Below are 26722 nucleotides of genomic sequence, written 5' to 3'. Positions count from 1 at the left end.
TGCACTCTAATGTTGCTGAAGAACCATGCCATATTTTCATGCAATCATGGAAAGGAAAAACCGTGACACATTTCAATACATTCATTGCCTTTTTAAGCTTCAAGTCTCTTGCAAGACAAAATTTCATCAGTAAGCTCAAATATATTTGGCAGGGGCTTTGTGCTGGGTTTGGGTACTTTGATCTTCAATACATGCCCCCCACCAAGGGTGATCTGCCACCCCTCAGATGCAGCAGCATAGTCTTACTTCCAGGATAGCTACGATGACAGGCTGCTTCTAGGTTAAGCCCTCCATCAAATTGCTTCTTAAAAATCTAATGTCTAGTATATTTAATTTAGCAAAATAAGTCGCCTCTCCACAATGGACTTTATTTTATTTATTTGTTTGTTTCTTACTTCCTTCTCTTAACCCTCCTAAGTCACCTGGCCATAAATCTTCCCTCTGGCCCAGAGTATACACACCAATTGACCTTCATGCCATTTACCATTTCTGGAATTTATCTCTTGATCTCTCTTTTCTTTCTATATGCTGAAGATCAAAAGTGTTTTTGTCTGCGTACCTGTCCCCAAGGCATTTTGTCGTTGTCATTCACAGTTTGTTTTGTGGCTTTGCATCATCATTTCAGCTTTTACTCTCAGGGACGCTCCACTTCAGGCATGAAGGAAACAGTGTGTAGTGTTGAAAGGGTAGAGGAGGGACTGGATTGAGGAAAAGGGCAAAAATACACATTCTCATTCCCAATTTATCCCTGGCAAATATCTAATTAAACCTGATATTTGTACTGGCCATTCTAATTGAACTGAGTCACTGTTAACAGTAAAAATGATTCCTTAAATGTGGCAATTGCCCAGAGAAAGAGTTGGGCCTCTAAATACACTTTCTTCCTTAGGAAGCTATTGCCTGTGGTTAGTAGCTACTTCAGGTCTTTTAAGGAGTGACCAGGTCACTTGCTTGCTCACCATAGCCAAGTTTGCTTTCAGCTGGTGTTTGGCACTTGTCCTTGAGGACCTACTATTCCACAGGGTTTCTGTTTAAAGCAGGATGTTCACAAAAGATCCTTTTAAGGATCAGGAGTTATTACCCTGGTTCTAATTTACCTCCTACTTATTTATCCTTTACTTCTACTCAGTGATCTTACACATCATCTTAACTATCTTCAAGGCAATCCTACAAGAGGAAATGAAACTACCCCTCCCCATTTTATACATTAAAAAAAAAAAAAAAAAAAGCTGTTTCAGAGTTGAATGTCTTGTCCAAAGTCATACTGCTAGTGAGTCCCAGAGGGAGAATTCAAGTTCAGTCTGCTCTATTGAATTTAATTCTCCTAACACACAAAATAAGAAGGGTGTTCCTGAGATGAAAAGGAAGCTGGTGATTTGTTCCAAATGGCTTTCTTCTCAGAATCTGGGAGCATTTAAAAAATTTCCTTTCTTCCTTCCTTTCTTCCTTCTTCCCTTCCTTCTCTGCCCCCCACTTCCTTCCATTGTTCGTTAACTGATTTAGACTAGAAGAAATGTTATTCCAGTTTCTATTAAAGTGTAAGCTCTGTGAAAGCAGAGACTGTGTCGCCCTTTCTCTCTGAAAACAGAGACTGGTCACAGCAGCTTCCCAATCAATACTTGCGGAGTGAATGGCTCTGGGTCTCTGAGGCTAGTGTGGGGTCCCTTACCCTTGCAAGACTGGTCCTTTGCCCTTGGACCTTGCTTAGGAAGGAGCTTAGATCTGGATGTCTCCATCACTCTCCTGGATGCCCCATATCTTCCCAATCTCACCTAATGGCCAAAAGCGTCACTCAGCAACAAACCCCTTATCTCATGATCTCACTTCTTCATTCTGTCACCAGCAAAACCTCACCTAGGGTTCAAAATATTTGGGAAAGATTAAAATAAGCATATATTAGCTTTAACTAAGAAGTGGAAGGTGGAGGGTGTGGAAGCTCCACAGAGGTGTTTCCCATGATCACATGACTACAATGTACCAGGTACTGTACTAATCACTCTGACTCTTTATCCTGTAAACTCAGTATAATTGCCTCTATTTTCAGTAAGAAAACTGAAAGTACTTTCTATGAGATCACATAGCGGGCAGGCCACAGAGTCAAGATTTAAACCCATATTGGTCTGACTCCAAAGTTGCTAAGATTAGTACACTTTTGCAGTGGTCATGGACTTTATCCCAAAGGATGTTTGGGCTGGAAAGGCAAGAGAGCAACACAAGGGGTACAGATGCATCCAAAACCTTCCTTAAGGTTCATAGGAGACATACACTCTACCTGTTCATTCAGGGACATGGCTTCTTAGACATTCAGTCTCATCTTTCCTTCACACCCTTGTCCTTCATCTAGATGCATTTCAGGGTTAGTGTTCCACAGTATAACACACAATTGAAAATTCACTTCGTGTTTCCAAGTTCTGGATTCTAAATTTGAGATAAGAACTAACTTTCTCCCTATTTCCACCAAGAAGGAGGGGGAAGAAGAAAAGTAAGGGGTGGGGGAGGAGGAAGAAGAGGAAAGCACCACTTGAATTCCTGACCATGTTTATTGAAATTAAAGCTAGTATTATCTTGGGTACCAAGTTAATGTCGCTGTTGTTACTTGAAGAAACCAAGGTATAGGAAAACCATAGTCAGCTTGATATCTTGAGGATGCATGTTCAAGCTTTAGGACTACCACTGTTCAGCTCAGCTCACTGTTCCTCCAGTAGCATGTCCTTCCTTTAACAGATTCATTGAGCTAACTTTTGCAAAAGCCTCCTACCAGCCCAAGGGACCAAAAGTGAGCCCCAAGTGTTTGTGGAAACACTCCAATTAGCTGAACAGTGGTAATCTATATTAAAGCACAAAGAAGCCTATGACCAATCAGGTGAGTGGCCTTACAATACAGAAACCCTAAGGAAGAGATACAAATTAAATGCTTTCTTTTCCTCATTAATAGTACCATCAGGGTTACTGCAATGATGTTATTAAAAAATCAGTTCATAGCTGACAGTTTGTATCTCACATTCCTCCAACCTAGAGAATGGTACACAGATGTGAGCCTCACTTCCTGTGCTGAACAAAATCCAAGAACCCTCTTCTTATAGGTCCCTTGGTGTCCTGGCATTTAGCCCAGCTGCCAAATCTCAAATGTGTGCAGGATCCATATGAGGAAAGCGATGTTCATTTTAATCTCTATTATATTGGATTACATTACCTCGTCGGTCAGACTAGCTCAGACATTGCTCATAGACTGACTGACTAAAGGCACTTTGGCATTAAATTGCCATATTGTCTGATACATTAAAGCAGGGCTCCTCATATTGGCTAAAGAATAAAGATCCTTAAAGCTGCACAGAAAGAGTGACCACAGAAAAAGAAATTTGGGGGCCCAGAAATGCTTGGTGCCCTCTTGCTCTCAGGAGATGACATGCTGAGATGCAAAAACCCAGAGTGGTGATGGTTTTGCACCAACTGGAAAGGTCCATCTGGCTGCTCACCAGCTGTCCCTTATAGTACCAGATGTAGTTTCCGTTCCTACAATAACTCAAAATGCTAATAGGAGAAGAGCCTTAGGGGTCATCAATCCCAACCTCCTCTCCTTTTGTAGGTGGGAGAACCAAGGCCAGAGAGGGGATACCGTTCATCTAGGGAGCAGCAGAATCACAGAGAAATTGGGTCTCCAGATTCCTAGCCAATTATTCTTCTCACTAGGTGTTGTTGTGTCTTTGGAAAACATGCACAAATGGTCATTTTCCACAGAAAGGAAGTCAAGTTGTAACAATCCAGGGTATAGACTTTGTAGACAGAGTCACTCAGTTCTAATCCAGCCCGCAGATAAGTTGGGTGACCATAGCAAAGCACTTAACTGTTCTGGTCTTTAGTTTCTCCGTTTATAAAATGAGAATGGCAGTAGTACACAGCTCATAGCATTTTGTGAAGATTAAATGAGTTAATATATGTTTAACATTTAGAATCACACTTGCCACATGGGGCACCTGGGTGGCTCAGTGGTTTAAGCCTCTGCCTTGAGCTCAGATCATGGTCTCAGCGTCCTGGGATCGAGCCCCGCATCGGGCTCTCCACTCGGTGGGGATCCTGCTTCCCCTCTCTCTCTGCCTGCCTCTCTGCCTACTTGTGACCTCTCTCTCTCTCTCTGTCAAATAAATAAATAATCTTAAAAAAAAAAAAAAGAATCACACTTGCCACAGAGAGAGCACAATGTAATACATGTTACCATCATCATCCTAAGCAAGCTGAGCAGTCTTTATGCCTGCTAAGTCACCCTCACGGTTTCTATTCTATGGAACACTCCAGAACTGAAGTTTAACTGTGGCTATAAACCTCTGCCTGATCAGTAATGAACATCTTATTGCAACTGCCACACACCACCAGAAAGACTCATTTCTCTTTATGATTCTGCCTCCTTCCTTCTCTGTACCTCACCCTTCATGCTTTGCCTTCCCCATATACTGCTTTTTTCTTCTTTGTTTTAGCGATATCCAACCTTCTGCTGGTAGCATTACATCCAAAGAAATGCTTAAATACACTGGTAGAACTTGGAACAAAGTGATTCCTACACTAAAGATCTCTGCCTCTCTGGAGTGGAACTTATTAGGCCTTCAGTTGTTTCTTAATAATATCAACATCATGAATTAGACAAAGAAATACATATAATTAGTTTAATGTATATTCTCTCTTTTTTTAAATCTATCTTCTTCTTTAAAAGGTAAGTGATTTAGATGTTCTAATGAGTTCATAAAGAAATAAGCAATGCAGATTTGTTAGACATGTATGTTTCTATAAAAGTATTTATCTATCTATATCAATATCTATTTACTGACAGAGAGAGCTAGATACTTTAAAGGAAAGATATGCTTTACCAATCTGCATTGGTCATTTCTTTATGGACTCATTTGAATATCTAAATCTATCTTTTGAGGAAGATAATATAGAGAATTACCTTGAGCTCCAGCTTGGGCATTTTTCAACTCAGTACATTCTATAAGCCAGTATGGTTCCTTAAGATATATTTCTTGACTGGTGGAGGCCCCAGAGTCAGGCTACTTTCATAAATATGTATGAAGCCTTCATGGGGATGATAGCACTGGGCTTGTGCCTGGATCCTGCCCTTGTCTGTGAATATTCTATAACAAAAATGCAGAGGACAATGAGCCAGACTCTCAAGCCATCAAAATAGAATTGTCAATAGAATTGTATACACTGGAAATCTGAGGAAGAAAAGGTATCCATGTGGAAATTCCTGGACTTGGAACAGTTCTGTGCTCATTGCTGAAGTGAGAAGCTTATACTTCCCCAAGAAGAAGGTTAGCATCAGTCTCTTCCTAGGCAAGGCAGGGATCCACACCATCACACTGACAAGCAAGCTGAATGATTACAGTTCTGTCTTGAGGAGAACCCTGCACCATTTTTTCTTCTTAAATTAATCATACTTATTTTCAATAAGCCAGTTTGCTTCTCAAAGCAAAGGAAGTCCTGGCTTGAGAAGGCAAAGAGGCATGCTTGTCTTGTTTGCAAATTCCTTTTCTTTGTCACTGGCTCTACAGGAATGTCTCTTGATGGTTTCTCACCCCTTGTGTTATACTTATTTCCATGTTCCCTACTCTCTGCTTGCTAGCTACTGGTCTTGCTTATCACTCCAATTTCTTATGGCTTTCAAATAAAGATGATGGAGGAATGCAAAGGTGAATTAGACCCTGACACACGTGCCTGGGTCCTTAGCACAGGTTCGGCAATCCCACGTCATGTGATTTGTCTTCTCGAGGGTGGTAGGTGAAGTGAAAGGAGCAACACTTGTGACTCAAAGGTCTTGTTTTATAATGGAGCATGGGTGACTCTCTATGGCATGTAAAAGGGCCAGAGAGACCAGAAGAAAGGGTGAAGGGAGAACTCTATCAGGCTGCACCATTAGGGGTCCATTTGGAAAGAACACAGAGTCTTCTTTGTGGACTCCAGAGAGTCACTGCTGACTGGTGCAATAAACCCAGTCATAGTCTTTAAAACTCTTGAGTATAATTATCGATTCTTGGGGCACCTGGGTGGTTCAGTGGGTTAAGCCGCTGCCTTCGGCTCAGGTCATGATCTCAGGGTCCTGGGATCGAGTCCCGCATCGGGCTCTCTGCTCAGCAAGAAGCCTGCTTCCCTCTCTCTCTCTCTCTGCCTGCCTCTCCGTCTACTTGTGATCTCTCTCTGTCAAATAAATAAATAAAATCTTTAAAAAAATAATAATTATCGATTCTTCCTCAGCTACCTCAAGAAGAGCCTTCACAGTACCTGTTACACAGGATGAAAAGTTGGCCACACAAACCCCTAGAATCCTGCTGCTCACAATGTGTTTCCATTCCTTTTGCTTTCTTTCCCCTACCTACTTCTCTCTACCATGAGCTATCCCCATGCCTGCCCTCCCCTTCCTATTCCTATCTGTCGTGGACACCATCTCCACAGTAGAGCACAGTACTACTTGCAAAGTAACATCATGCCATACCATTTAGCCCTAACTGCTGCCCTAACGTTTTAGCCCGTAGGCCTATCTGAACGCCAATGCCTCCCTCCACCCCTTTTATTTTTTAAACCTGTCTTTGAGAGCAGGCTATAGTGCTTAAGGTACTTCAGTGAGTTACCCCTTTGGGTTTCTAAATACTCCCAATGGGTGTTTTCCATTTGTCCAGATTTGGAAGGATCAATGGTGGGACATGGGAGATGGGGTAATGTTCACAGAGAAGCATGTCTATATATATGCTTGTCAGGGAATAATTATGGTACCCTTTGGGTGCATGCTAATGGATCTGTCTCTCTTTCCCCTACACAGGGCCTGGAGCAGTCATTGATGGTGTAAACTCGGCTTCTAGAGCACTGGCTTGTCTCTGGCTATCAGGGACCCTCTTTGCCCACTTCTTCATCAAGTTTTGATAAGAAATCATAGGTCCTCTGAGCAACGCCTGCTTCTCCATATCACAGACTTTAATCTACACTGCGGAGGGCAAACCAGTTTGGGCTTTTTGTTTGTTTGATTCTGTTCTTCTTCTTGATTTCTTTTGGGGGAGTTTGATTTATTTGATTTTTTCCTCTAGTTTGAATGAGTGGGGTGGGGAGGAGGGGTGGGCAGGGTTCTACCATGTGTAGGATAATCATTCATTGGTGTGTCCAAAAATAGAATCTGCCCCTGCTACCTTGGCCCTTCCCTTTCCTCTGCTCCTCTCCCCATCATCATCACTACCAACCTCCCCTCCCCCTATACACCAAACCATAAGCTCCATTTGGGCAAAAATGTGCCTCATGATAAACACCCTGAAGACACAACTTGACTTATAATGTAGTGCACAGCAAGAGTTATATCCAAGTGTCCTATTATTGGTGTCTTTTAAGCTTGGGATCATTTTTCTTATTATAGTGTACATATCCCTCTCTCCATGCTTATTATTATCTAATTACATTTGGGTTCACATCCTTTCTTTCTGGGAAGATATCTCAATATACCCATATCCATACATATATGTATTTTATTTTCTTGTCTCCTTCTCTAGCCATTCTGCCCTATTTGCTTTCTCTATCAGCTATAGAAATTAGAGGTTTGGGGCTCTGCACACAACCTTAAAGTAAAAGATTAGAAGTCACTTGACCAAAAAAGGGGGAAGCATTTTGAGGATAGTACTTCTCTTTAAAAACTGTTGTCTAACTCATTAAAAAAAAAATCCATAGATGGCTGATTATTTAGGGTTTATCAAGCTATTGAAGTAATCATATGATTATCCATCTACTCAATTATTTGATTTATCTCTCCCTCCAATTATCTACCCACCCATCTTCCTCTGTAGCAATCTATTTACTCCATTTATCAATCTATCAATGTAATTATCTAACACTTTCTATTTCTTTCCCTACTACTCACTATCAATTCATCACCATATTAATTTCTAATCATATCAGGTCTCTTCCATTTTATTTGTTTGTACTCTATCTTCAGCAGACATTGCAACTTCAAAAATACCTATCGACTTTCTTATGAAAGCCAATGGGCTTACAGGCTAACAACATAGACAAGCAATATGTCAAGGACTCTTTGGAACATGTTATCCTATCAATCCAAAGTAGATGCTATTAACAGATGGACCAAAGTAGCAATCTAAGGATCAGTCACTCACTATTCCCAGAAGAGACTATTTTTCTAAAAACATCTTCTTGGGAAACATATCAGCCCTGGAAAAGCCTTGATCAATACTATGGTTTTTTGTTTTGTTTTGTTTTTGTTTTTGTTTTCATTTTTTTCCTTTCACACTTGAAGGACCAAGGGGGCAACCTTCATGTTTTTCTCAGCCTTTCAAGAAAGTGTATGTCAGGAACCTACGGGACTTACTCCATGGATGGCTTTTCTTAATAGCAAGAACATAGAGAGGAAACACATGTCTGTCCCTGCAGTGTGAAGAGAGAAGTCCACCTGAGTGCAATGACTTCAGCTATTGTCTCCTCCCCTGCTCCAGTTTTGGCTTAATCTGTTTGAAAACTATCCCGTAAAAAGCTGATAGAAGCCAATTACATGGCGGGTGTGTTGACAACTCTGGTATTTGTTTCAGGAAGCTCTTCTGAGCTGAGGGCACTTGAGCAACTGACTTAATTTCCAAGCACTTGATTAACACAACACTGCAAACAGGAGGGGAACGTGTAAATGACACACAATTTCCTCTGATACAGGCTGCTTCTCTAGTAGCTTTGGGGAAGAATGTCCTCAGTGTTCCATGTTCAAAGCAGTTCCAGAAGACAAACAAGAGCTGACCGGACTTTTCTGCATCATCTCTTGGGACCAGAAGGACTCGGCCAGCAAGGGTGCCCGTAATCCAGAAGAATGCTATTGAAAACCATGCAAGGTTGTGCCCCTTTTTACCTGTGCCCCAAGGGCTGACCTACTAAGAGCATGAGAAAGAAGCATCAGTGGTGACTGTCTCACAGACCTGCCCTGCCTCAGTTGGAAAACATTCAGGTCCACAGTCTAAATAAATATGAGCTTTATAGAGCTCCATTCCCTTAATGCTTAATTGATCTTCTTCCTCCAATATAAGCGGTCTCTTTGTTTTGTCCATAATGGCACATGAACATGACATACACAGTGGGGGAATATATACTTAGATATATATACATGCATAAATAGATACATAAATACAAATGTAGGTAGTCTTGGCATGCAGAAAGCTAGGCACTTTCATAAGTGTTGGAGCTAGTATGAGTGGAATTAATATTACATTTGCCAGCTGTAAACAGACATCTGCATTTCCTAGTGAGCTGCCAGGAGCCAGATTCTGGGAACATAAATGATGTGCCAAAAGCAGTGTATTGATTCCAAGTTCCAGGGACAATCATGAGCAGACACAAAGTCAGAATTAAAGGTCGGACATCAATGTTTCAGATCTGTCATCGCTTTCAGCACCTGGAGTCGGGTTGGTGTCAGACATTGGTATGGGAATTAAATGTGTCATTTGAGTGTTCTACTGATAATAAATGTGTTACTTTCGAGTAAAATAAATGTGGAGGCTCTGGGGAGTGGATGGTTTTGGAGAACACAGTGCTTATAATGGACAAGCTAAACACCTTCTTCATGCCAAGACTTGTTCTTGAGGAAGGGACCCATCCTTCTTTGACCAGGAAGATCATCAGAACCTTCTGAACACAATATTGAGGTTGGGTCTCAGAGTAATTATGGAACTCTGTGCTGCCCTCTTCCACTGGATACCAGGAAAAATTTCTGGTGATTGCCTATTCCAGCCATGTTTCAGAGGGAAAAAAATCCTACAGTCAATCCTCATCTCTCTGAGATAAAGAAAATCAAGTAAATAAGACCCAAGGAAACTGGGCATTAGGAAAGAAAATGGCTCTTCTTTGCTTTAGACATACTCCAGCCTTTGTGTTGTTTGGGTTACTGTCATGGAGATGGCTCTGTAGAATAGTAGCCATTACCCAACATTTGAAGCACATAGAACATTAAATGCTTACTAAAGACAATATCCACACTCACATACGCTTTTTCAACTTCCCATATGAGGGTAGATTGATAAAACCTGCTGGATAGATTTTTTTTTTTTTTTCCTCAAGGTGCCAATGGTAGGGATTGGGGCCTGGGAAAAAAGAAGATGAACAAAACTCTGAACAACCATTAACTCTTCATAGGCTTTCCACATGGGAAGGAAACCAAATAAGACTTACCAGGAGATTAGGTGAGAGAAATTCAGCAATGTAGTTACTCTGAAACCTCCCCCCTTCCCAAAACACAATTAATAAATATTTCCACCAAAGTAATGCCAATGAAAGTGCTAGTTTTAAGGCTATGGCCAAGCTTGTTTTTTGGTAGTTTAATGTCAAGTGCCTGATATAGTCATTTGCAAATCTAAGCAAGTGTGTTTAGTTTTTCTCATTTTTGTTTTAAGTGGGGGAGAGGGGACGTATAGGTAAGCAGTGGTCAAAACACACATTTATGTTACACAGAGGGTGTTGTACATGGCGGTTCTGCAACTGTGCTAGGCGGGACGGAAGGAGAGGTAAGGCTTTGTATCAAAAAGAGGCCTTAGTCTTTGTCTCCTGAAACCTGTGCCTCATATTAGTTGATACATTCCACAGGTTGGGCAGTTCCTTCTCAAAGTCTGGGAGGGAAGGGCGCTTTGAGACTCCAGAAACTTCACAACTGAGGCTATATGTAACAAACTGTTTCTGTATGGAGCCAGTCAATTTGAACTCAACAGGGAGGTGTTAGCAAGTTCTACTTATGTTAGAAGGACTCTTATGTGAAAGAGTGGAGAACCTCACAGTGAGCAGTTATTCTCAAAGAAAGCTTATTGCAGCCATTGCATCAGGAGTGACTGTAAATGGAAAGCTCTAGTGGTGGTTGGTGCTTCCGGTGCCAAAGGGAATGTCTTCTCTGGAGTTGTATATGGATGTCATAAGCCCCATCAGTAAAAGGAGGGGAGTAATAATGTGGGGGTGGGGTCATCTTTTCCAATTTGACCCTGAGTCCTCATCTAGAACCAGCCCATCTCCCATCCCCATTTCCCCCTCAAAAAAGCTTTTAAAGTTTAATCTATTTGGAACTGGGGGAAGGGGCATAAAATTCATTTGCAAATTCACCTTTTTATCTTTTACTCCAATAGTGAGATTTTTTTTTTTTTAATTTCACACAAGCTCTATTCCTCAGAACTTACACCCAACAGCCTCTTCTACTATCCAAAGCTTCCCTTTTGATTTTAAGACAAATAAGTTTGAGCAGTTGCAGTAAAACTTCACAGGTGTGTAACTAGGAAAGCAACATTTTCAAAAGATACCATATGATGAGAACTCCTAATGATCACTAAGAACAAACAAATAAAAATGTCAGTCTCATTTCCCTCATTTCTTACTTAAGAGAAGAGAAGTAAATGAAAGGAGGAAGAAATAGATTTGCAATTAAAAGATGGGGCAGCAAGACAGAGCTGAACTAGTGTAATTTAGCCTTCAGGTGCAGGATCCTTGGAGTCCAAAGGAATGTGGAGTGGACTTAATTAGGCACCATTGTCTTCTTCCTGAAAGTAAGCAGCTAAGCCTCATTTCCAGTATTTTGAAATAGCTTCCTTTTTGTTTCTTTCAATGGTGCCCTTTTAAAGGCATACAGTTGTTTCATGCCACTAAGTGAAGAAAGAAAGATTGTGAACCCTCTACTATCCTTCTAGGGCCACATTCCACATTATTGGCAGATTTATAAGGTTATCCATAATAGCAATGATAAGTAATAATAACTGCCCTTGTGTTAGTTAAAGGGAGCATTTTTAAATATTCAAAAATTTTTGTGACATGTAAAGTGCAGTTGTGAGGAATGTGTGGGTGTACGAAAATGTATCTGTCAATTTCAGAGTCCTCTAGATTAAAAAAAAATATATATGACTTATCAATGGTGCCGTTATAGCTGTGTCAGACAATGGGTGTGCCCATTCTCACAATTATCCTTAAAACAAATCTATGTTCAAATGCTTTAAAAAATTATCACATGATAGAAGAGTATAACTTCTAGAGTTTTTTTCTTTTATTTTCTTTCTTATTTTTTCCTTCAAAAATCAATGAAGACTTGATTTCTGTCAATAATTGTATTAAGGGTGAATATACTACCTGAATTTTGTGCATGTTACATTGTAGTTGTAACCTTTTCTAATTCAGGATGAATACGAGATGGTTGTGATTGTGCAGTGTATCAATAAAGTTCAAAGAAATTTGTAACTTTCAGGGGGCTGTTTATTAGGACATCTTACTGAGTATCCAGGAATGGAGAAAAGCAGCCTACATTTTTCCCTCACGCTACTTTCATATGTGTGTTATAGGCTTTGGGGAGTAGACGTAGTCAAAAAACTGAGTGGTTATCTCTCTCTCTCTCTCTCTCTCTCTCACACACACACACACACACACACACACATACATATGCATGTGCGTGCAAAGGCAGTCTAGGTATTTTCCATGTTATACCTATATATCAAATATCTATGCCATTTACAAGTAATACAAAATGTAGCTGCAACCTCAAAGTGTAAATTATTTATTAACTTAAGTGAAAATGAGATCAGAAGTTTCAGAAAAATAATGACCAGATTCTGCTTAGTTTAGACACTCCTTAACAGTTCCTATGGCTTGAATCCACCGAATTAAGAAACACACTGGCAAGAGTAAGTATGAGAAAATATGGTGACTATGCTGTACATTTATTCTTAAAAGTGTATGTCATTGTATTGTCTCTCCATCTTAGGTTTATTGTTCTATACATATGGGAAATAGCCTAAGAAAGGGACCTGGAGAAGAAACTTCCTCTGATTGCCTTTTCTTTTTTTTTTTTTAAAGATTTTATTTATTTATTTGACAGAGAGAAATCACAAGTAAGGAGAGAGGCAGGCAGAGAGAGAGGAGGAAGCAGGCTCCCTGCTGAGCAGAAAGCCCGATGTGGGGCTCGAACCCAGGACCTGGGATCATGACCTGAGCCGAAGGCAGCGGCTTAACCCACTGAGCCACCCAGGCGCCCCTGATTGCCTTTTCTGAAACAGACTTCTCTTTCAAGAAAACTCCAACACCTCTACCTTCATCACACGCCCATCTGCTTTTCTGAAGAAATGGATATTAACCTGTTTCTTACAACTCACCTAGCTCATCTTTATACATCAGCTAACCCTTCCTAGTTCTGCCATTAACTAAATATGTCTTCTTGGGCTGGACACTTGACCTTGCTTCTCTTTGATTCCTCATCTGCATCATTTGTGGATTTATACTTGTTAGTATGTTCTAGTTCAAAACTCTCAGGACAGTTTTTGTTTCTCTTTCAATTATGGGATTTATCATGACTACCCCCTAATAAAACCTAGGGCCAATGGTTAATTATAGTTTTGGAAATCAGAGAAACTGGGTTAAAATTCTTCAGTTGACTTTACAGCATGGCTAGCTCTTCTGACGAAGACCCTGAGCTAGATTTATGAGGCTTATTTCTTATTGAGTTCCTGATAGACAAGGGCTCATTCCCAACCTTTTAAAACTCAGTTTCCCCCACAGCAGATGAAGCATGGAGAACTTGATAGACTAGGTCATGTTTTTTGTAAATTAAAATCCCAAGGAAATGGTGGTACCAATGATTGAGAGTTTCCCATTTCCTCAGATATGGTGTAAAATTATGACTTATCAGGGAAACAAATTCCAGGTCCCCTTATCATCGTAATACCTTTAGTGCTCCCCTTTCCTGTCTCTTCTTCCTTCCTTTTACTCATCCTCTTCCCATCCACACCTGACAGTCTCCTGCTTCTGTTCATACCACAACATTTACACACCTAGTGGCTCTCCTGCTGGCATAGGCATTCATTGGTCTTTCATTCCATTTGGCCACTCAGCTCCATCAGTCTTCTGTGTACCAATTTATTCCTCCATCAGTGAACCACTCACCTCTTCATTCACATATTATTTCCCCATTTATCTAACCCTTATTCTATCTATATACTCATGCACTTCCATCATATTACTGTTCCCATCTACTTATTTAAGCCATCTATCTTTCCCTTACCTGTCAATCCATCCACCAAGCATCCCCAACTAGCTTTCAGCAGACATACTTATTTACCAAGCCACTTCCAAGTAATGAAAATCTTTGCTGTTATCTCTTCATTCTGCAAGTGAGGTTCTATCTAGTTATTCTTAAGCACAGAAGCCAAATGATTGGATACATTTTTATCTTCACCCAAAATACACCCCATTAAAACATCTATAGAGAGAAGGGCTTTAGAAAATATATGAAGGGCATACTTGTTCCTATCAGGATATGTTACAGTAGGAAAAGGGTGGAGAATTGGGAGCAGAGTGGAAACACCCAGATGAACAGATGTCGATGTTTAATTTTCTAACAGTGGGAATGCAGTCTTCAATGAACAAAACAAATGGTTGAAGAAACAGGCAGGAGAGACCTCAATTGACAACCATGCCTTCTTTTCTCTTTGATTTTCTGTTGCATAAATTATTTTAATAAAAATTTGGAGGGGGGGTGTTAACTAGTACCAAATCTTATGATCAGTTTTGAAAACCAAAACCTTCAAACTACAAAGATGCTACTTTTGTGGAACATGTTCATTTGATCAGTAGGAAATCCTTCTTTTTTTTCTTTATTTTTTTCCATTAATTCATTTGTTCATGCTTTGCATTTAGTGAGGAACTCCCCTTAAGAAGCTCATATCTAAGATGTGAAAACAGCAATATAAAAAGAAAATTACAGTATAATATTGCAAGTATTATGATACAGATATGAGAAAATAAGTACAGTGGAAGCAAATATTGGGAAATGATTAGGAAGCTACTTTTATCCCTTAGGGATGAAAAGCTGGAAAATAGGCAGCTAATATAGACAGTGGATGTGGTGAACAGACTTACTACAAAAATAAGTGGGATACCAGGACCAGGGCACATTCAGTGTTCAAGTATTTATTGATAGTGTTAAAGATATCTGTTGGATGAATGAGTACCATGATAGGAGTTCAACTGTAAATGTCCAAAGGACCACACTACCCAACTGGAGATAAAGTTGACATACAATGCTCCAGAGAGGGAGATGTACCACCTAGAATGTCAACTCTGGTTAGAATATAAACTTTCATTTCCACATGGGATTATAGAACATATTGACTTCTATTGGATCTCAAAGCTCCAGGAGACTTTTACCTGAGGGGAAGAGAAAACAATGACTGTGAATATGGACATATCAGAGACTTAAAGAGGGAGAGGTGGAGATTAAATGTGAACTTGCTGAATAGTTTCCTCTAAACTGAGTTTCTCTAGACTAGACTTACCTATAACTCAAGGATTTAGGATGGAATACCTGGCTCATTTGCATTTAAATATTTAGCAGTGTCTCTTATTTCAAAAGTAAGAATATTTACAGTTTTTGCCTCTTCATTATTTTCTATATCCTGTAAGACATGTTTTATTTTGTTTAGTTTATGTACTCAAACCACGTATTTTCTCTTCAGGGACATAGTGTGATGTAGTTTGAAGAAACTAATCTTTACACTCTGATGTCACAAGTTACAAGTTATATTGCCTTGGACCAATTTTTTATGCACTCTGGACTTCAGTCTTATCTTCATTAAAACACTGGTCATAATATCTACGTTAGAAGACTGACCATGACTTATTGGATGTGAATAGGTAAGGATGTTTAACAAATTAAGTGGTACATATTAGTTGCAAAGTAAACATTACCTTTTTCTTCTGTTTCTTCCTTCAGCTTTCCCTCAATGTCTTCACTTTCCTGAGCTGCTACAAAACATAATTTTCACTGTGTTTGCTTCTTTAAAAAAGAAGAAAAGATATGTATATTAGCTAAAGTTTTAAAAATGAGAAATAATTCTCTGAGTCTAGATTATTTAAGGATGCAAATCTGGAAAATGGGAAGATTTTTGGTAGACTCCCAAAGGAATTTTGCAAAAAAAGAGAAAAATATTTAAATCCCAATCTAATAAATGTGTATTGGATAGGTAATATCTGACAATTACTTGAGGGTACATACAGGAGAGACAAAGTATCTGTATTCCAAGAGGTCTCTAGTGGAGTCTAGTGGAGGATTTAAAACTATAGCACAACATACTAGGTGTTGTTCAAGTGCTAGAGGTGCCCAGAAGAGGGCTCATGACCAGAAACTAGAGCTCAAGGAACCCTTTCAGAAGTGTCAAAAAGAAGAGGAAGAAATTACTTTAAAAAAAAAAAAAAGGAGGGAAGAGGAACAAGTGAGTGACGCAGAGGATCATCCTTGATGTACACATGCAGGCATGAGAAGCACGTCAAGGTCGAGAAACTCAAGTGTAGATTTTCCCAGGAGAGGTGAGAGCAAAGGCAGAATGGCAGGAGGCAAGGCAGAATGGATATGCAGGGGTGAGGACCTTAAAAATTTTATAAGAAATTATGAGTTGTTGGGATTTGTCCTAAAAGAGAAAGGGTAGACATAGAAGGATTTCATCAGAAGAGTGGCTAGATCGGATTGTAATTTGGAAAGATCACTGTGACAGAGGGTGGATTAATGGACATTGGTCTAACTGGCAAGGGAGACACATGTTAGGAGCAATTTAAATAATTTAGGTGAGAAATCACGGGGGATATTAAGAAGAAGCAGGCAAGCCAGGATGATTTTCGGGGGTAAATGAGAAGGATTAGATGCACAGGGTGACAGGGAATGTGAAATATGGGGAATAATCCACGTTTCCAATTCAGCCAACAGGGTAGAAGATAGTATCATTCTATGATTCTAAAAATTAGGAGGAGGAGGATGTCCCAACCAGTTTTTGATACATGTGTTTTCAAGCATCCTTAGAACTTCCAGGTGGAGAGGTTTAAGCACCATCAGCATTTTCCTGAGTCATCTAATCATATCCATCATCATCAACAAGGGAGGCCTGATTTCCTTCCTGTGCCTTCCACTTTAATTCCATAGGAACTCTAGCTTCTTGGATCATCTGCAATTCATTTCTCATCCTCCATTTCCCCTGTATCTTGATTTTGTCTTACAAAGGTACTGTTTTTATTGCTTGTTGTGATAGAAGGGCAGAGGAGCAGTTCTCTGATTAGGCAGCCAGGAAGTAACAGATGATTTAAGCGAGGAAGGAGGGGAATGGCACAGCTGTCCCACCACCCAGATGGGATTTGGCACTTCTCAAGTCAATTGCAAAGAGCCAAACCACTCTTCCCTGGAGGATGAGAGAATAGCTGGGCACTGAGAGTGTTTGAACGTCTTTTATTACAATTCATTTCTTATGTTACAGTGAGGCAAATCCTTTTTGTGTTATCATATTATCTGATGCTCACTTGCTTGCAAACAAATTTCAGAAAGGTGCTTAAGCTTCTAAACCTCATCAGATAGCTACCACTAAGAGGAATACATTCCATTTGAATGACTTGAGGATATAGATATAATTCTACCTCCGTTCTATTTTTTTGCCCAATGATCCCAGAGTGGCCCTCCTAAGACTAGGGAAGGCTGCATCTCATCAAAAAACTTTCAGCATCTGGCGGCAGGTGGGTCTATCGGTCTATGTCAACATGGAGCCATGTGAGTTTGTGCCGTAAGTTTATGCTGCTTTGGGTGAGGTAACAAGATCTGCAAGTGAGAAAGAGCTTGGTTCAAATCCTGATTCTCCCATACACTAGTTGCCTGTGAGTTTAGAGTATAATCGCTTGCAGCCTCTGTTTGCTCAACTGCAAAGTAGCACTAGCAATACTGCTATGAGATGTGTAAGAGAGGGTGGTGCAGCAGGGAAGTAGCTAGCACACATTCCTGGCCTGTAGGTACTTAGCTCAAACAAGTAGCTGATAAATCAATTTATTTCATTCACTTCCTGGCTGTCTTACCACATCTACCACACACGATGGTCCAGAGGGAGAAGTGTAAGGGATGGTTCTGCTTAAATACCATATTCTCTGATTATTTGTTAGGATCACATGAAATAAAACATGTGAGGTACCTAGAAAAATGTCCAGCTCCTAAGGGTTCAATAATAACCACTTCCTTCTCCCTTTTTTTCCTTGCCTCCATGCAGTCGCTAGAGCATGAACAAACCAACTACAAATGCACAGAGGATGTCTTTTAATTCCCTGATGCGTGGGCCCTGCATGGTGTGCTCTCTGGGTTGGTTGTCTGTCTGAGGAAGAAGGCAGTCTGGCTGTACCCAGGTAGCCTGCTCTGGCACCCTTCTCTCTCTTGTTCCCTGCAAAGACGGTTGCTCTGGTTACAAGACCAGATTACTTTAGTTTCTGTCTCTTTATGGGTAAAGGTCTCAGGGGAATCAGCTTATTAGAGAAAGAGCTGCATGGTTGAGTCAGCGAGGATGGTAAAGGGACTCATCGGAGGTTCTGAGATACAAAGGCGCCGTTCTTCTCTTGATGAAGCCACGGTCCCAGTCTCAGAGCTGCGGCAGGCAGCATGGACACCCCATTTGTGACTTCTCCCTGTCTCTTATTTCCCACCTCGTGTGCTGGTGGCTCCAGTACCTGAGTCTGTCTGCTTGTTTGAATGTGTCCCTTTGATGTCAATTCCTTGTTGAGTTACTTACAGAATTCTCTATTGTCCCGGACTCGCTCTTTCCTGTACTGATCTGTTCTGTGGGCAGTTTCAGCACTACTCAACCTGCCCCCTCCCTCCTTTTAATTCTTACCTCAAGGAACTTGAAACTGCTGAGGAATAGAGTAAGATAGGAAGTCGAAGGTGCCAGGGGTGGCGAAGACAACTGTCTTGTGAATATGCTTTTTGTTTTCACACAGTGAAGTCCACAGGTTAATGATATTTTAGCAGATGCATTCCTACTACAGTAACATCACAATGGCAGCAATGTGTGCATAAGGCCAGGGGTGGGGAGGCAGAGCAAGGACCAAAAGCTTCTAACACTGATGTGTTTATTGAAATCACACAAGGAGCTGGGAGCTTTCACATGTACTAATTCATATAATATCCAAAACAACCTCAGGAATGATGTATTATCCTCTCTGTAGTTCAGAGGCACAATGTAGAGATCAGCAGGGTTAGGAATCCCATGCAGCTCCATTCGATTCTATACTATATGTTCTTTCCTGTGTTCAACACCAAGTTGCTCCCTGTTCCTGGGGTTGACCTCATGTTCTAAAAACACACTGGGTTCTGTTACTGAACAAAAGAGAAGGTCAATTAAGTCTTTTGCAAGTCTGCCTTCTTTGTGAGCTTCTGTGATCAAAATTCTCTCTCTTGGGAAAAATGGCACCAGGTCCCTAGACAATCTCCAGCTCAAAGGATCAGGTCTAGAAATGGCTGTACTTTTCAGCCCTGACCCTTCCCACTTTCTCATTGAGGAAAAAACACCCGGTAGTATTTGGTAGTATTGGCTTAAGTGTGTCTGACCCTTAACCATGCACAAGTCTGAGAGACTTGGAAAAGCAACATCGAGGAGGGAATTGTCAATTGTGCAAAGAACTGAGCAAAGAATTTAATTCCAGGCTCCAAGTACACAATACAGTATCATATAAGTAAGAAGGAATACCTTTTCTTGGTTTTCCAGTTCAGATAAAACAAAAGAGATCCACAAAATCACGATCTAGGAAAGTAGATTATAGACAATGGAATATAGACTCTGTTCAGTCAAATGTGATTCCATTCAAGCAAATGGGAAACATTGATTTGAAATAAATATAAATGTGTGTCTTTATGTCAAAATGTCTCTATCTCTTCCCTCATCTCCTCATCTATCTATCATCTATCCTCCATCATCCTCCATGAACCTAACTCAATGACAGCAGGTCATCTGTGTGTTTTCTATTTCCCAAATACCTACTACAGTGCCTGGCACATGGTAAACCTCAGTATCTACTGAATGAGTGTATCTGTGGAACTTGAGCTGAGAAAAAACATGATCAAAATGGTCTTGTGAGCAGGAACCTTGTAGAGATATACTGGACAGAGTGAAAGAAAGAACATCGGCACCAGTAGGGCAGGAAGTCAGGGAGGTAGAGAGCTCTGTGTGGTCCATATTTGTGATCATGAGTGCCTGATGTAGGGGGTGGTCATGGGTTGGAAAGGGACTTTACAGATATAAAAGATATTGAGAAGGAAAAAGATTTTGGCCTATACTACTTCTTGTCTCTTTCCTCTAAAAGGATATAGGACTGAATAGAACAGGTAATCTCTTGCTATATATATTTCTTTTTTTGTACTTGTTTTGTCTGTCTTCAATGGTAATAACTAAGCTTATATTTTTATAAGTGTTCATAGTTTTTTTGTTTGTTTTCTTTTAAAGATTTATTTATTTATTTGACAGACAGAGATCACAAATAGGCAGAGAGGCAGGCAGAGAGAGAGAGAGAGAGAGAGAGAGGAGGAAGCAGGCTCCCTGCCGAGCAGAGAACCCGATGCAGGGCTCGATCCCAGGACCCTGGGATCATGACCTGAGCCCAAGGCAAAGGCTTAACCCACTGAGCCACCCAGGCACCCCTGTAAGTGTTCATGTTTTAAGAAACTCAGGTCCTGTACTTTTCTGATGAAGTGCCCATAACACTAAGGTCAGGTCTCACCACTAGTTAGCACCCGGATGAGAACTGGAGTCCAGGTTCCCTGGCTATAAGTCCTTTACTGGTCATCTTTCCTCCCCTGATCTGTTTCCATTGTCACTCTAGAATCGCGGTGTCCTTGTACCCTACCTCCTGCTCAAGGGAAGTCAAACTTCTATTTCCTCAATGGATTTTTCTTCATAATCACAGCCAAGCCCGGTGATCCCCCAAAGGGTAACCTATGCTCCACCTGCATTTCCATTCAGCTACCACAGCACTTTTGTATCTTAACTAAAGGGCAGTGAGAACTCAATAGGAATAGAACATTCAACTGCTCTTACTTCCCATGGACTAACACGAATAAAGACTGAAAGGAGCAATGCAGGGAGGAAATAGATTGGATCTCAGCTTTTGGACCAGTGGATTCCCAATATCCATGCCCCCCTTTTAAGAACAACTACTCTGTGCCACCACCATACTAAATCCAATCAAAAATCTAGTGGCATTAAATGTGTTCCCTGCCTCCTGGGAGCATAGGGTAGAATTAGGAGGACCGCACAAACATATGCACAAATTCACATGATTAAGATGTTCAAGTGGGAGAAACTTTGAAGGATGATTAAATCACAGAGATTACTTTAAATGAATAAAGGCCTCACTTTCCTGTACACAGGCTCTCCCACCCAAGCAAGCCCAGGGAAGGCTACCTTAGGGAGTGAAGCTAAGAAGGAGGCCTAGTCTCCCTCCCTCCCCCAACTAGTCCAACCAGTAGCTCTCAGGGCTCCATTGTTCCCTCCACTAACATTAAATAGCACTCACAGAGCAGAGGGAGGTCCAAATACTGGGGTGGGTGAGCACCCAGCTGCCGCTGCCCTCAACACCACATCAGTAAACAGCACCACGGCAATCAATTTGGCTTTTTTGATGAAGACAAAACCATAGAGGAAACCCATTAGAAGAGGTAATAAAGGCCCTTCTTGTACAGTTAATAGAGAGCCTCCTGGATGGAACAAGCCCAGCTGTTGCTGTGGAAAATTTACTTCTGTTTTCAAGTTCAAATAGAGACTAAAACATTATCTTCACGGGAATTGATTTTACGTCTTCCAAACACATATGCCACCTTAATTGTGATTTGTGTGATAGTTCAGCTGCTGAAAGCTTTCGTTTATCTCTACCTGGTTAAACAACTTTAAATAATAACAAGTCAATATATCTGTCTATTGACCAGGGTTCTTTTCACATCCCCAGAGTGTACTGTTGACAAAGAAGAAGGTGTTTAACCCTTCCCAGCCCCAGCATCTGTCCCTCATTCATCTCCCCTTGCTGGGTTTTGATGGGGAGATAGAATCATTTAACAAATGAACAGAAAAATGCAAGGCCTTCTCTGATGTACTTTCTCCTGCAGAGGTTGTTTTGTTGTTGTTGTTACATTGCTGTTGTTGTTGTTATTGTTTTGTTTTTTAATTTGTTTTCTTTAATTTTAGCCTCAATACATTCATTAAAAGAGAAGAAGTCTGATTTTTATCAAATTGTTTTCCTCATTCATTTTAGTTATAGAGACTGCTTTTGAATTGAGCTTGAGGAGAGGATATTAAAGATGGCAACTTGTTTTAGAAGACCCATATAAACAACAAAATCCATGGACTCTCCAAAGCCTTTCTTATAAGACATACTTTTATGTTTCTTTGTTTTTTGTTTTTTGTTTTAATAGGAGTGCTTACTGTTAGGGTGGGGTGAGGGGGTGAGGGCAAAGGGGATTATTTTATTCACTTGAACTCAAGCCTAGAGTTCTTTGCAGATTGGTACATTTTGGTGATAATGGTGGTGATGGGGTAAAGTTGGGGGTTTTCTTTGTTTTTTTTTGATGAGCTAAATCACTTGTCATTCAGTAGGAAAACAAGAAGGGAACAGGCCAGGAAACTGAGAGCTCATCTAGCCAGAGCCCTGTTCTGCTCCTGAAGCAGATATAGCTAGCTAGCAAGTGGCTGTCCCTCTTTGCAAGGGTCAACAAGCTCGCCTCCATTCAGTGGTGTCAAGGGCCAGCAATGCAGACAGGGTTGGGGTCTGTCTTTCCCCAGGCTGTATGGAGATTTCACTAGATGACAAGGTGAGGGCACTGTAGCTAGAATCCCCAGCTTCTTCCCCTCTGGTTGGCCTTGCTTCTGTATCACAGGTGAAAAAGGAGTGTATGTGGGAAGGAGGTGATGAGATTGCCCCTGCAACTGGCCTGCTAGGTGAAACCTGCTTGGTATCAGCACAGTACCACAGGGTACAGGGAGGACCGGCATGCACTTTCTGCTGAGGGAGAAAGAAATGTCAGTCAAACAAAACATACCATCCTTAAGTAGACTGCCATGGGTATGGCAACCCAAGGGAGGGTACCAGTATCAATGCGTGAAGTTTAGTGTTAAATCGTATGTTGAGGATTCCTTTCAAATCTTCACAAACCCTATTTTAGAGGTTTTGATTTCTTCGTTTTTCTATTGATAGAATTCTAATCTGGACCTCCATTAAAAAAAAAAAAATCATGTCCTTACTCCATGATTGTCCTTACTCCTGTCCACCATGTCCTTACTCTCTTTTCTCCTTCCTACTTCTCCCAAAAAGGCCTATGGAAAGATAATAAATACTAATATTAATAATAATACTACTCCTTATCACTGACAGATTGCTTATAAACAGTAAGCTGTGAAGATGGGAGTTATCATTAATTGCTAATTAAGAAAACACTTCTCTTGGGTTTGTACTCATCTGATAAAGAACATTTCTTGACTCTTTCCTACTTGTTCTCCCTGTGTTTTCCTCCAGGGCATGGACTGTGTGTTAATTATCCGTGTATCCTCAGCTGTGAATGACTGACTGACTGACTGAATGAATCTATTTATTAATTTTTTATTCCGTAGCTTGCTTGCCTAGGTGCATGAACTTCCTCCTTTAATGTGCATATTAAAATGACAGCCCTATCAAGACTTTCTGGATGCCGTTATGAGCGTGACTCTGTGCTGCCCCCTGTCTTGCGGTACCCTGTATCTAGTGAACTCATTCTGTCTATCCTTACTTGTGACAATCTATATGGGTGTTTGCACAGACAACATACAAGGCAAACCACCTACTCCCACCTTTCCCAATACCCTATTAAATCAACTCTTGTCTTGCTTTTGTATTTTCTATTGCTCTCCAGTTCTGTCTGCACACACGGGTATGTGTGTGCAGGGATGTAAGGGATGTAAGCAGGGATGTAAGCATAGCAAAAACAGAATTCTGCTGTACAGTCAACTCAGATGCAAGTGTATATCTTCTCCAGATGGTTCATCTGGCCAGGGTGGGGTGGCAGTGAGTCAGACAGCACTTTGTGTGACAAAGAATGGCCACTAAATAAATACATGTAAGTTGAATTAAATTAAAGGAACAAAAGTCCTGCTCACCTTCTGGATAGGAGCAGAATATTCCTACGTGGAATCTAAGGCTGGAGCCAGAGGAGCCTCAGTTAATGTCCCCTTCAGTTTTCTAATCTAAACAAACTAACTCACTAAACTTTCTTAATTCTCTACAACTGACTCCAAAGGAAAGGCAAGAAGGAGGAGCAGTCAGCAAGAGGAGGTGAGCAAATTCCCACTGTGCTGCAGAGCTGAGGAAGGATCAGGCTGGGGCAATGACACTCGACACGCAGGTCAACTCCAATATGAGTCAGTACTTACCTTGCAGATTAAGAAACTGAAGTCCAAAGGAAAAAAAAATTCCCAATTACACAAAGCTAGGCAACAACTGACATACTGAGCTCACACTTTCGAGCCCTGAAGCTCCTTTGCCCAGACCAGGCAGGCCTTGTTCGGAGCTGTGGTCAGGGACCCAAACCCTTCTACTTCCTCTAGATCTATTCTCAGCTCCTCCTCGTCTAGAGCATGCCTTTGAGGATCTCTTGAGATCCAGTAGATTGTGCCCAGGACCAAAGGCCCTCACTGCAGTGGGAGGTGAGAAGGGAAAAAGTCTCACTCAGAGCTGGGAGACATGCTTAGTTATTTGTAACTTATACTTAAGAACCTCTTTAAAAAAATTTGCTTTGGGGAAGTCAGCAACGAACTGCGTGCTACTGGTGGAGGGCGCAGGTAGCTGCAGTGCCTCCCCCCTTCACCCTGGAAAGTGCTCCACTTCTTCCTTTGTGCACAGGGGGGCACTAGCAATACACCGGCGGCAGCCCCAGAACCTCAGGCTCTGCAGCTGCTGGGGAAGGACTTAATTACACCAACTTCCCAGTGAGCAGAGCTCGCTGTTCAGCCAGCCAGCTCTGCGTTGCAGACGTGCTGGCTACGCAGCCTCAAATGTCACCTCTTGTAGAAGCCTGGCCTTCTCTGGTTAACCCATTTCCCCGGGTCACTCCTAATTCTCCTGTCTCCCCAATCTCCTGGTCAGTTGGCCTTTTACCTCTACATCAAACACGCTGCTTTTAAAAGTATCCCTAGATATTTCTCTTTGTCTTCTTTTATCTTAAGCTCCCTTTGTGAAAGACCATGTTTCCTCCTGTTGGTCCCAATAGAGAGCGGTGTCCGTGGCGTGGCAGTCAATAAATGTGGTGTGAGGGAAGCATAATCCTGACACTGTCCATTGGCATGTAACCTCGGGCAAGTCCTTTCACCTCTCCAAGCCTCAGTTTCTCTGTTTGTGGAATTAATCATAATGTCTCAGGGCTGTTTGAGAACCACTAAGTGAAAAGTATGTGTGAGTGTTTGCAGGGGGGCTGAGCACAGATATTCCCTAGATCCAGGTAATGCCAGCATGTCCTCACTCTGCATCGAGGACAGTGTGCAGTTTCTGTGCCATTTATTTATAGCCAGCCCTATGCAGGGCACCAGATAAGTTCCTTAAAGAAGACACAGTTCCTGGGGCGCCTGGGTGGCTAAGTGGGTTAAGCCTCTGCCTTCAGCTCAGGTCATGATCCCAGAGTCCTGGGATCGAGCCCCACATCGGGCTCTCTGCTCTGCAGGGAGCCTGCTTCCTCCTCTCTCTCTCTGCCTGCCTCTCCGCCTACTTGTGATCTCTGTCTGTCAAATAAATAAATAAAATCTTTAAAAAAAAAAAAAAAGAAGACACAGTTCCTGCTCTCAAGAAGCCCAATGGGAATAATTGGAATGGGGGAACTAAATGTAAAGTCATCTTGCTAGGGTGAGGATACTAAGAGAAACCAAGGGAGGGAGGTGTCTGTATCCACCTGGAAGATACATAGGAGGGCAGAAGAGAATTTTCACTACCCCTTGCCCCTAGAACTAAGGCAACTAAAATGCAAGTAAGGAATGTGTCCACATCACTCTTCTGTTGTTTTCCAACCCCAGGCCTCAGGGCCCCCAGAATGCTGCTGGCAATAAAGTAAGACAAAGAAATCCAGGGCGAACTTCTTGCCCTGCCTCTGACCCTGAGCAGTGTCTCCCCGAGGCTCTCTCTTAGCTCTGTAACAAGAGACAGCCCTCCCCTCCTCAGACTTGTTGAAAAAATTTCAATGAGGTACACTCCTAATATGCAAAGCAGTGACTGAAAAGAAACACTTGTCAGTTCCCCTTCCCTTCTCTAAGGAGGACCAGAGTTCACAGCTCTAGCAGCATCTATGATTTCCCCTTCTTTGGTGCAAGGAGTCTCAATGTCCCTCCACTTTCTTCTAAGCTCCTCACAGGCACTCTGATCAAAAGTTTTTATACCAACACTGAGAACTGGAACACAGAAAAGGCACTGGGATTAGTCCATGGAAGATACACTGAGGTCGGTGAATGACCAGTATGCTTGTTCTTTGGGGGCTCATTTGCACTTAAGACAAATGAGCTCTGCTAACCTAATGACTCTCTAGGTGAGGCATGTATTCAAGGATCCTATTGAGTTGGAAGTTTCCATCACTGTGGATCAAAGTCCTAGACTGCCTGACTCTCCACTATTGTTCCAGTGTCAGAAGGAAGAGAGTGGACCAATTATCTGGATCCTCATGTCTAAAAGGTAGCTTGTCTCTTCTTTATATTGAATCACAGGAATCTTTAATCCATTTGTGGAAAAATGCTTCTTTTCTCTGACCTCTTCTGTCTTCAGAGAACATTCCTGTTGTGCTTAATTTTGAAGAGAAAACAGCATTCAGTTAGATTCTAACTTGACATGAGTGACCCCTAATGATTTCTTTTGACCAGAATGAACTTTTTAGTTTATTGAACTTTGAGCAAACCCACCC

At 41.4% G+C, this 26722-nt stretch overlaps 1 protein-coding gene across 1 annotated transcript in view; it reads left to right on the top strand.

Moving 5' to 3' along the window:
* OPCML (opioid binding protein/cell adhesion molecule like) overlaps positions 1-12223 on the top strand; it is a 1116407-nt gene extending 1104184 nt beyond the window's left edge. Inside the window, 1 exon segment of the mRNA XM_047693689.1 lies at positions 6806-12223. Coding sequence (XP_047549645.1) covers positions 6806-6906 — 101 coding nt within the window. The 3' untranslated portion in view covers positions 6907-12223.
* The last annotated feature ends 14499 nt before the right edge of the window (positions 12224-26722 follow it).

The sequence above is a fragment of the Lutra lutra genome, chromosome 10, assembly GCF_902655055.1.
Source record: "Lutra lutra chromosome 10, mLutLut1.2, whole genome shotgun sequence".
Classification (NCBI taxonomy): domain Eukaryota; kingdom Metazoa; phylum Chordata; class Mammalia; order Carnivora; family Mustelidae; genus Lutra; species Lutra lutra.
The sequence above is the reverse complement of the archived record's forward strand: the minus strand, read 5'-3'. Positions and strand labels throughout refer to the sequence as shown.